Source organism: Eublepharis macularius, chromosome 8 (assembly GCF_028583425.1).
Source record: "Eublepharis macularius isolate TG4126 chromosome 8, MPM_Emac_v1.0, whole genome shotgun sequence".
Taxonomy (NCBI): Eukaryota; Metazoa; Chordata; class Lepidosauria; order Squamata; family Eublepharidae; genus Eublepharis; species Eublepharis macularius.
This window is the reverse complement of record NC_072797.1, coordinates 142,204,953-142,216,416: the sequence shown is the minus strand read 5'-3', so window position 1 is coordinate 142,216,416 and position 11,464 is coordinate 142,204,953. Positions and strand designations below refer to the sequence as shown.

General features: G+C 49.6%; 1 protein-coding gene across 1 annotated transcript; it reads left to right on the top strand.

Annotated features, from left to right (window-relative positions):
* Positions 1–214: 214 nt before the first annotated feature.
* On the top strand, positions 215–4,197 carry SPINK2 (serine peptidase inhibitor Kazal type 2). Its single transcript, XM_054987300.1, has 4 exons — positions 215–422; positions 752–798; positions 2,088–2,197; positions 3,840–4,197. The coding sequence occupies exons 1-4, from the start codon at positions 386–388 to the stop codon at positions 3,886–3,888; spliced, it is 243 nt and encodes an 80-aa protein (XP_054843275.1). The 5' UTR covers positions 215–385; the 3' UTR covers positions 3,889–4,197.
* Positions 4,198–11,464: the final 7,267 nt, after the last annotated feature.

Here is an 11,464-nt window from a genome sequence, read left to right as displayed (position 1 = left end):
AGCGGAGGCCGGCCGGGGAGGGCGCTCGAGCTGTTCGCGGCGCCAGGCGGGGGGACCTGGGAGCGGCCGGTTGCCTGCGCAAAGCCGGGGGCCCCCGAGTCACGCGGGGAGCAGCAGCCTGCGCGGCCTCCTCCCGCCCGGGGGCTGAAGCACGAGCCTGCCGCCGTTCAAACCCCGCGCGGAGGAGCAGGGCGGGGCTCGGGCCGCCTTTCGCCCGCGGGAGGGGCCGGGCCGGGCGGAACTCAAGCCCCCCCCCCCGCGGGGGTTGTGGGCCTGGCCGGGCGGCCGCTCGAGGCGCCTCAGGCGGGCGCGGGTCACGTGGCGAGCCCCCCCCCACGCGCGCTCCAACGGCCCCTCCGCCGCCGCCGCCGCCTCCCGGGAGAGCATGGGGGCCCCTCCGGCGCTGCTGTGGCTGCTGCCAGGTGCGGGGGGACGGGCCGGCTGCCCCCCACCCCGCGAGGCGCCCTTGGGAAGCCCCGCGGCGATGCTGGGCCTGCGGAACCCCCCGCCGGGGCGCAAGGACGGCCGAGCAGCGCCGCCGTCCCTCTCCCCGGGGCGCCTCCGGGCGGGCAGCGCCGAGGGCGGCGGGACGGAGGGAGGGAGGCAGCCCCCGAGGCCGCCGCGTGGCTTTCCCCGCCACTGCGGGGCTGCCGGACTCCGCCGGGGAGGGCCGGGCTGGCTGGGCCGGGCCTTGCGTGGCGGGGGCGCCGCCCCCTGCCCGGTTAACGAGGCGCTTCTGTCCCCCTCGCAGGGCTGTTGCTGCTGCTGCTTCCCCCGCCCGGGAAAGGCGACTCCGAGGTGAGCGGGGGGGGGGCCCCCGCGGGGGGCTCCGCAGAGCGGCCGGGGCAGCTGCTCCGCCGGGGGGGGGCCTGCGGGGGACACCCCGAGAGCCTCGGCGCGGCTCCGCTCCCCTCGTGCAAATGCCTGGCGGAGTCTCCGGGGCCAGTCAGAGCGCAGCCCGCGCACGATCCTCAAGAGCCGGTTGAGGGGCTGCTTAAGAGCGGCAGGAGTCTCGTCTGGAGAGCCCGGCGGGACTCCGCAGCCGCAGCTCTCTCGGAGCTCTCGCAGGCCCACCCACCTCGCAGGGCGATTGTTGTTGTGGGGATGAAACAGCTCTGAGCGGGTGTTAAATCATCCCGAAGGGCGGTGTATAAATCGAATGTTGTTGTTATTGTGAGCAAAGTGTGTTTGCAGAGACTTTTTAAAGCTATATGTGTTGAGAGTAACCTGATCCCCCAAGCCAGTCTTTGGAAAGGCACCATATAAATTTTAAAGATGTTTTTATGGCTGTTTTGGAATCCAAGCTTGGATGCAGAGAAGGTAGCCGTGTTAGTCTGTAGTAGCAAAATCAAAAAGAGTCCAGTAGCACCTTTAAGACGAACCAACTTTATTGTAGCATAAGCTTTCGAGAATCACAGTTCTCTTCGTCACAGTTGGTTAGTCTTAAAGGTGCTACTGGACTCTTTTTGATCAAGCTTGGATGGAGAGTGGCATAAAAATCTGAACATCTATTTTATGTATAAATATGGAAGAAAATTTCCCTTTGCTGTCAATATTACCAGTCAGATTCCATGTCATACAGTGTCAGCTTTTACCATACAATGTTTGCTAGCTATTTCACACACTTTTTGTTACTTGTTTTGTTACTTATTTCTCTAAGATGCTCAGGCAGCATACTTAGAGGTTTCCCCCACTAAATCCTTGACTGAGTCAATATACCATACTGTCTCCCCAAGAGAGAATTGCCAGGTTGAGACAGTAGTTTAACAGACCGCAAGCAGTTATATGGTTGGTTCACTGTGTGCTTAACATGCTGTTCAATGTACATTAATAGCATCACTGCCAAGCTACCCAAAGGAAGTTGCATAGATGTATGATAGCTGTGGGTGGAGTTGCAAACTGAATGCAGCGAACTTCACACATTGCCAGATGTTGAACGCTGCACGGATCCACTGAACTCATTTTCAATATGCCAGTTTAGTTGTGCACCCTCATCTTGAAGGCGGACTTTGAAGAGAGAGTGTAAAAAATTCTAAAAAAAACAAAACACTTTTGAGTAAATGGTAGTAAATCTGTTTTTTTTCCAGCCCCAATGTAATTTATATGCTTTGCCTGGATGCCCAAGAAACTTTAATCCAGTCTGTGGGACTGATGGAAAAACATACCCAAATGAGTGTGTACTTTGCTCTACAAACAGGTAACTGGAAATTAATCTGAAAGCCATGCTTTGGGGGTACTTTCAGGTCAAGTTACGTGGACTCATATGTTTGCTCCATTGGTGCAGGCAGTAATTCCCAAAAGGCACTTCAGTTTGGGAAAGTCGTATGGGAAAGAATTGCATTTTTTTTTAAAGCTAGGAGCGCTGATCACAGAGCTTCCTCTGCTTTTTCTCATTTGGCCCTAAAGTTATCTCAGCTTGGGAAATGAACAGCTAAAACTTTCAGCTACTTTACGGTTTAGACACCCTTAGCAAAATATTCATCAATACTATTATACAAACTCCTCCTCTATCATAGAACTTGGCATTAGGGGGTTACGGTTATGCTACTCACACAGAGGTTTCCCTTCCGTTTTTCTCTGGGTTTCTCCACAGGGAGGGGTTTTTTTTTCTTGTGTTTTCTCACTGTTGTTTTGTCTTTACAAGGTCTCTTTGTTGTTCTTTGTTGTTTCTTCATGCTTTCTCAAATTGGATCAAAGGTGGCTTGATAAAGCTTGGAAGTCATGGAAAGAGAAAAACTGCTACCCTATGGCACCCAAACCTCAGGAACGCCTCCATGTGAAAAAACCCATACTGTGGGGAAGCCAGTTAATTTCCCATTGATTATTCTTCTCCCTCTCCTTTTTTGTACCTCTATTTGCTGCTCACAGATTTCTGCATATTTGGGACTCCCCAGCTGCACAGAAAAGTAACACATCCTGAAAAAAAAGAAACATAAAAAGACCCAACGGGACTGTGCCTGCATAGAGCCTGATAATAGAATCCAAATGTTAGCAACAGTTAAAATCCTTGGAGGGGGACGGGGACGGGGACAGGGACGTTGACACGGGAGGAATTGTCCCAAGAGTCTTCCCCACCCCCAGTCCGCAGCACAGAGACGTGCAAAGCTGCCTTGTACTATGCCAGGCCTGTCTATCAGGGCCAGCATTCTCTATGGTGGCAGTGGCTCTCCAGAGCCTTGGTGTCTACCTGGGGCAGAAGTTCATGTGGCACTGGCCTTGAGTCCTGAGGTGCTCGGGAGAAAGGAAGATACATAAATACTTTAAATAAATCCATGTCTGTCTTCTGTGGTTGTAGAGGCGAATTTGAATACATGATGACAAAATTTTCTAGAGTGAACCTTGGTGCTGAATAAATACTCCCTTTTGTTGTATATTAAATGAAGGCGGAAATAAAGGTATATTAAATGAAGGGTTGCAGAGGCAGGCCATGGCAAACCACCGCTGTTAGTCTCTTGCCATGAAAAACCCCACCAGGGGTTGCCATGAGTCAGCTATGACTTGAAGGCATTCTCCACCACCAAATGAAGGTGCTGTCAAGCCACTCCAGCCTTTCAGGTGTTTATATATGCCTTTCCCATTGTTTAATTTCCTTGATGGTAGCTGGATATGCTTGGGCTTTTATCCCATGAGAACATTCCCTTGTTTACAGATCAAACCTGTAACACCATTACCATCATACCTGGATGGATCTTCTCTTTGCTCAAGGGCCGTTTACTGTCACAACTGGTAACTGTGAACAAGGCTGAGTTCCTGCTCTGGAATTCTTGCAGGCACCGTTCCCATTCCGGGGTGGGACCTGTACATCTTTTCATTCCCTGTCACTTTCATTCTCTCTACAGGGAGGAGAAGAGGAGCGTTCAGATTTCCTACAAAGGCTCATGTTCATGAGACAAGCTTTGAGGGAAGACAGTACAAGTGTAACCGACTAAGAAGTGGAAACCATATTTTAAAAGTACCTTCCAAGCAGCTAAAATAGATACACTCTGTTTAGCCCCTATCCAGCTTTGAATATGTTTAATACAGCTGTTTTATTGGGGGAAAAACGGTGTGTGGCTTCTTCATTGGTAGGGAGAGGGAGTGCACATGTCATATGTTGTTGTTTGGGAGGGTTATGTGTTGATGTCACAATCTTAGGAAATGTTTTTTAAAATTAAAGCTTTTGTTGCAACATAAATGACACCGTAAACATGTTGTGGAGAGGAAGAGTCGTCAGTCATTGGGAAAAGGAGATACAAGCGCAGTGCCCGGATAGCCCCAGAGGCCACTAGAAACTGCTGGAGGCCTTTTCTGAGTGTTGCGTGGTGTTCGTTCTTTCAAGTACTTGTAAATCCACAGAGCTTCAGTGACGATGAAGGACGTGCAAATGAAATGACTCCGTATCAGCAGCTAGAAGAAATACAGTCAGGTCGGAATTTCAGAGTGGGAACTGAGATCTGTTGTGGAAAACAGGTCACACAAGAAGAGACGGGGCCATCCTGTGATTCCCTTCCCTCTGATCGTCTGCTAGTATGAAGCTGACCCCACCCACCCCCAGTTACACATGCATGCAAAATTCAGCAGAGCAATTAAGTTCATTGTCTTACAGTGCAATCCTATGCAGAGCTACTCCAGTCTAAACCCATTGATTCCAATGGGCTTAGACTGGAGCAACTCGGCATAGGATTGCACTGTTGGAGTCAGACTCAATTTTCTGACAACAGAATGGAATTTTCCTACCTTCCCCTCCCACTGGTATCCACAAGACATTGCCCCTGGGGGATGGGGGACCCTGAGGAATAACACTGAAGAGGGTCTGCAAGGGGAAGGGGAAGTTAGCAGAAACTGCCAATTTAGGATAGATCCCACAGTAATTTTAAAGATTTCTTAAGTACCCCACAGGGAAAAATGAACTGAGGGGAAGGGGTTAACTATCTCCCCTCTACACCTTTAATCAAATTTGCAGTCCTGCATTTTAGCTTCAAAAAAGAAATCAACTAGTCCACCTTCGGTGGTTCTCTGGTGTTACATCTGGTTTGGTCCTAATGATAATTCATGTGTCCACTTCGCCGTGTGGGCTGCCAGAAAAAAATTGTTCTTAATATTTCTCAGAATGCCACTTCGTTTAAAGTAGTTGTGTACCTTGCATTTGATGTTTAAGGTTGCTGCCAGTTTGACAGGTTCTGGGTTTTTTTTCACACAGCGTTTAAATTAGCTCTTGTTCGTTTTATTACAGGTATGCAAAACCTACACGGACATTCAAAGCGCCTCCCTTTTTGTTTTCTGTTTTCCACTAATAATTATAAAACATGGAAGATGCTCAAAGAGGATTTAATTCTTGCATATGATATTTTTCTTACATGCAGGCTTGCTAATAGTTTGTAATGTGGTATATTTTGGCCCTATTTTATTTCAATGGCAAATTATTTAAAAATAATTTGCTGAAGATTTGGTTAAAATGTGCATTATTTACACCAAACAGTCTTGGATCTGAGGAGTGATGTTAAAAGCTGACACTCGCAATTCTGGTAGAAACGAGAAGTTTCAAGATCCTGGAGAAGGGACCTTTGACTCTCAAAAGCGTTCACCCTGAAAATCTGGCTGGTCTCTGAGGTGCTATTGGACTCTAATCCTGTAACTCATGTAGTAGTAACTCATGTTGCTAGCAGTGTTATACTTGAATTACAGTTTTTATCAAATGAAAATGACTTTTGGTCACAACAGATGTTGGGGTGGGGTTAATAAAATAAGAAATAGCAGCATAATAGATTGGATGTTACTTAGCAGATAATTTATTTCTGCTGCGATGACCTCAGCCACTAGATGGCGCTCAGTCCCATAACAAAAAAGTCAAGAGAGTCAGTAGTACTGCGAGTAGCCCAGATCTCTCTCGAACCGGACTAGTGTCTCGAGTCAATTGAGAGTGAGTACTCAGACAGACATTGCAGAGGGCTGTTCTAAAGCTGGTCCTGACAGCAAGAAGACAAGAAAAAAGTAAATACAGCTTTCATGGACTTGAGTGGTTTTAGGTATTCATAGAATCATTGGGTTGGAAGGGACCTCTAGGGTCATCTAGTCCAACCTCTTGCACGCAGGGAATTCACAACTACCCCCCAGCTGCCCCAGTGACCCCTGCTCCATGCCCAGAAGAAGGCAAAACACCTCCAGGATCCCTAGCCGGACTGGCCTGAGGAAAATTGCTACCTGACCCCAAGGTGGCGAGCGGCATTACCCTGGGCATGTAAGAAGGGCAACGAGAACTAAGCACAGATGTAACCCTTCCTGCCCTCCCTCTCATGATCTGCCCAGGTTCACAGAATCAGCATTGCTGTCAGGTGGCCACCTAGCCTCTGCTTAAAAATCTCCAGAGAAGGGGAGCCCACCACCTTCTGAGGAGGCCTGTTCCACTGAGGGACCGCTCTGTCAGGAAGTTCTTCCTAATGTTTAGCTGAAAGCTCTTTTGATTTAATTTCAACCTGTTGGTTCTGGTCCCACCTTCTGGGGAAGCAGAAAACTCTATGCCATCCTCTATATGGCAGCCCTTCAAGTACTTGAAGGCTAAACATTCCGAGCTCCTTCAACCTTCCCTCAGAGGACTTGGTCTCCAGACCCCTCACCATCTTCGCTGCCCTCCTCGAGATGTTCCAGCCTGTCTATATACTTCTTAAACTGTGGTGCCCAAAACTGAACACAATACTCCAAATGAGGTCTAAACAGAGCAGACTAAAGTGATACTATTACTTTGTGTGATCTGGACACAATGCTTCTGTTGATGCAGCCCAAAACTGCATTTGCCTTTTTAGCTACCATATCAAACTGCTGACTCATGGTTAGTGTATGGTCTACTAAGACCCTTAGATCCTTTTCACACATACTACTGCCAAGACTCTTCCCCTTCTTATAATTATACATTTGATTTTTCCTACCTAAATGCAGAACTTTGCATTTATCTTTGTTGAAACTCATTTTACTTGTTTTAGCCGTTTTCCAGCCTGTCAAGACCATCCTGTATCCTGACTCTGTCTCAGGGCCAGCATGCCCACTGAGACAGATCCAGCCTCCACCTCGAGCGCTGGGGTGCCGGAGGGGGCACCCGGGCGGGGGCGCGCAGACTGCCAGCCTTCCTGCCCCATGCTGCCGCTGCCGCCAACACACGGCCGCGGCCGGGCACAGCAGGCGTTCAGGGCAGTGTGTGGAACCTCCCCAGCCACCCACCGCGCCTGACTGGGAGCGCGGACAGCCTCCGTGCGCCGTCCCAGCTGCCTGCTGGCCAATGGGGCCGGTTTGCTGCGTGATGACATCACACGCAGTGACATCATCACGCAGTCCGGGGGGACACGCGTGCACTCTGGGTGCGCGCACATATGGGACAGCCTCAGGTGCCAGAAACCCTGGTGCTGCCCCTGCTCTGTCTTCTACCATATTTGCTACCCCTCCCAATTTAGTATCATCTGCCGATTTAATAAGCATTCCCTCTATTCCTTCATCCAGATAATTTTTAAAATGTTGAACAGAACAGGTCCCAGGACTGATCCCTGAGGCACTCCACTTGGGACTCTTCTCCAAGAGGATGAGGAACCATTAACTAGCACTCTTTGGGTGCGATCTGTCAACCAGTTACAGATCCACCTAACAGTAATAGGATCCAAACTACGTTTTACCAATGTATCGACACGGATATTATGCAGAACCTTATCAAAAGCCTTACTGAAATCGAGATAAACTATGTCTACAGCATTCACCTGATCCAGCTAGGTAGTAACTTTCTCAAAAAAAGAGATAAGGTTAGTCTGGCATGACTTGTTCTTGAGAAACCCGTGCTGGCTCTTAGTAATCACAGCCTTCCTTTCTAAATGCTCAAGGACTGACTGTTTGATGATGTGTTCTAAAACTTTTCCAGGTAGAGACGTCAAGCTGACAGGTTGGTAGTTACCTGGATCCTCCTTTTTTCCCTTCTTGAAAATGGGGACAGCATTTGCCCACCTCCAATCTTCTGGCACCTCGCCTGATCTCCAAGAATTCTCAAAAATGGTGGACAGAGGCTCAGAAATTACACCTGCGAGTTCTTTTCGTACCCTTGGATGCAATTCATCTGGCCCTGAGGATTTAATTCCATTTAAAGAAACCAGGTATTTAAGTATTACCTCTATGCTGTGCTTAAGTATTACCTCTATGCTGTTACAGCCATGTTGAACACCATTTCCCTCACAGGAGCAGAATGAGGAAAATTAGGAATCGAGCAGTTCTGCCCTCTCTTCATCGCCTGTTACAATCTCACTTCTCTCTGTCCCTGCAATGGGCCTACCATGTCTTTGCACTTTTTCTTACTTTGAACATAAGCAAAGAACCCTTTTATGTTGTTTTTAGCATCTCTTGTTATCCTAGGCTCATACTGAGCTTTTGCTTTTCTAACACTGTCCCTACAAGCATTAGTTATTTGTTTATTTTCATCCTTGGTTATAAGGCCCTCCTTCCATTTCCTAAATGAGACTTTTTGTTATGGGGTGGTTTGCCATTGCCTTCCCCAGTCATCTACACTTTACCCCCAGGAAACTGGGTACTCATTTCACCGACCTCAGAAGGATGGAAGGCTGAGTCAACCTTAAGCCGGCTACCTGAACTCAGCTCCCGCCAGGATTGAACACAGGTCATGAGCAGAGCGTGGGCTGCAGTACTGCCGCTTTCCGCTCTGCGCCACGGGGCTGTTGGGGAATACTGGAACTGATTTTTTCCAAGATAGCTCAAAATTAGCCTGCAAAATTAGTCATTTTGCAACGCCAAATCTGAGGTGATAAGAAACAAGCAGAAGGTACAAATAGGTACCTAGGAAGGGAAGGGACTATAAGGGTCATGAGAAGAGGGCAAGCAGAGGATACAGAGGGAACAGATGGAGCAGAAGAAGACAAGCCGTTTACCAAATAACTGCTTACTATTATGTACATACTAACGCCAGAGCCCGTTGTGACATAATACAATGGGCTCTAGCAGTGGGCGCTAGGCTGTGCTGCAGTGGGCCTCCGGGTCGCACTGCAATGAGCCAGGCAGCCCCGTGCCGGAGTGGGCCTCTGGGCCAGGCAGCCCTGCGCCACGGTGGGAAGGCCTGGGGCCACGGCGCCAGGTCTTCCTGCTGCCGTGCCTGTCCTTCCCGGGCCTCCAAAAGCCCTGAGCCAGTGGGAAGCCCTGGCAGTACAGCCCCAGGTCTTCCTGTCACTGGGCCGGGGCTTCCCAGGCCTCCAGAAGCCTTGAGGCAGTGGGAAAGCCTGGCTCCAGGCCTGGCGCCAGGCCTTCCCACAGCTGCACTGGGCCCCAGAAGGCGGCGGGGAGGCAAACTGTTTTGCCCCTGACTCACTTCTTATCCCTGTGTACTGCGCCTGCGCAGGGATAAGAAGTGAGTCGTTGGGAACACGGTTTGCCTTTTATGTTTAAGGATGATTTGCTAGTGAACTGATCTGTATCATCCTACCAAGAGATGTAAAGACTTGACCCTCGCCTGCTGTTTTCCATATCTTTAAGTAGATGCAGAAGCATGATAAGTTTGTTCTCACTTCTTGTCAGGACAGCACAGCACTAGACAAGCTTCATGAGCACATCTCCCAATGACTAATTATTTTTAAAATGCGGGGGGGGGGGGGCCCAACTGATTGGGAGTGCGAAAAGCTGCGAGCCCTTTTTCCTTCTGTACTGTTTCTTCTAGAGAAATCACGCACATCTTGAGCTGCTGTTGAACTCCGTAGGGGAAAAGGACAGGCGGCTTGCCTTTCTCTTCCCCTGCTGAGGCTATTAGGAGCTTGGGGAGCATGATGCCATCTGCGAAGTGCTGTGTGGGTGAGTGGGTGGGGGAGATGGACCTTTCCCACCCCAGCACCATGGCCCCAACACAAATCCTTCCCCCTGCTTTTCAGGCCCAATGTGGCTGGAGATCTGGCCGTGAGTCTGGCATCTCATTTGGTTGATCTCTTGATCTCTTCTTAATGAGTTGGGTCCTTGACTTCCCTTGCAGCCCCACAGCAGCTTTGGGGGAAATGTCATTTTTAAAGTTTGTGCAAACCTGATTCAACTTGGGAGGGACTGTGGTGTGGGGGGAGGTGTCTTGAGCAGAATCAGGCAGCTGTGGAGAAAACTGGGTTAAAAGCTGTTACGAGTCCCCTTTCTTTTTCAGTTAGATTTTGCCTTTAACCCTCTTCTTACACCCAGGGGCGGTGCAAGGGTCTGCCACGCTTGCGGCTGGCCTGGCGCCCCCACATGCGCACGAGCGCGCGCACCGCCGCCGGCCCAATTGCTGCGGCAGGCGGCCTCCGAGCTCTCCCGTTCGGTTGCCTGCGCTGCCGCAGATGCCTGCCCGCGGTGGCTGCGCCTGGCCGGGGGCTTGTGCTGGCGGTGGCAGCGGCGTGGGGTGGGATAGGAGGCTGGTGCTTTGTGGTGCGCGCTCCCGCCCGCCGCGCCTCCTCCGGCGCTCCCTCCGGCACCCCGCGCCTGCGGCCACCACCTACCTGGCTTTAATAGGCGCGCCGGCCCTGCTTACACCCTCTGGGTAGATTGCTGCCACCAGGAATTATTTTCCAAAATAGTTAAATTTAAATTTTCCGTTTAATAACGTGCCCAGGCGTCAGCTCCTTCGTAAGGCTATGTGGCCCCGAGGAAAGGAATGGGATATAGGAATGACAGATATTCTGGGATTAAAAAAACCCAAAATAAATTTTTAGTTTTACAAGAAGCATATCAGTTTCACACTATTACTTAAGCTTGACGGTTTCAAAGATAGTTCTCAGTTCTTAAAGGTACTGTTCATAGACTCAGCCATACAGTTATATATAAACTTTCTCAGGCACACACACAGTTTGCCTGCTTCAGATAGAATGAATGTTGTCTCACAGACACACAAAGTTCAGGCTTCCACACAGGTTGCCTAACAGAGCTAGAATCAATATTTCTCTCAGAAATGCATAGACACCCTCAGGCTGCACACAGCTTGCCTGCTTTGCCCAGACTGAACTTTGTCTGCTCAGTAACTAAAAACTGCAGTTCACGCCACTCACACTCTCAGTCATCAACCAGTCATCTCACTCACTCATTCTTCTCTTTCACCCGCCACTCTTCATCCGTACCACACCAAGCATTTAAAGACACACACACACTTAAAATCATCACAAAAGCGTGCATAGTTTCACCCACAGAAACCCTCATATTAAGTGAACATGTGTATCCTGGATAGGCTACCACTAGGTAAAGAGGGCGTGGGAGATGGAGACACAAGGGTGGTCATAACAGAGAAGCGACGAGACAGTCACAAATGGAAGAACACACAACATGTGGAAGAAAATAAGCTATCATTCTCACAAACAGGAAGTTGTGGATGGGAAGGCAGGCATAGACTTATGCATAGACTTATTTGCATATATGCAAATATGCAAAAAGAAAACATGCAGTGGACCTACATGGGGCTTCCAAACCTTCCTATTTAGAAGCCCCAGGTAGATCCACTGCATGT

Coding starts and splice junctions, on each gene's coding strand:
- SPINK2 (XM_054987300.1), top strand. CDS start 386: ATGGGGGCCCCTCCGGCGCTGCTGTGGCTGCTGCCAG. Junction 423..751: donor GCTGCTGTGGCTGCTGCCAG/GTGCGGGGGGAC, acceptor TCCCCCTCGCAG/GGCTGTTGCTGCTGCTGCTT. Junction 799..2,087: donor CCGGGAAAGGCGACTCCGAG/GTGAGCGGGGGG, acceptor TTTTTTTTCCAG/CCCCAATGTAATTTATATGC.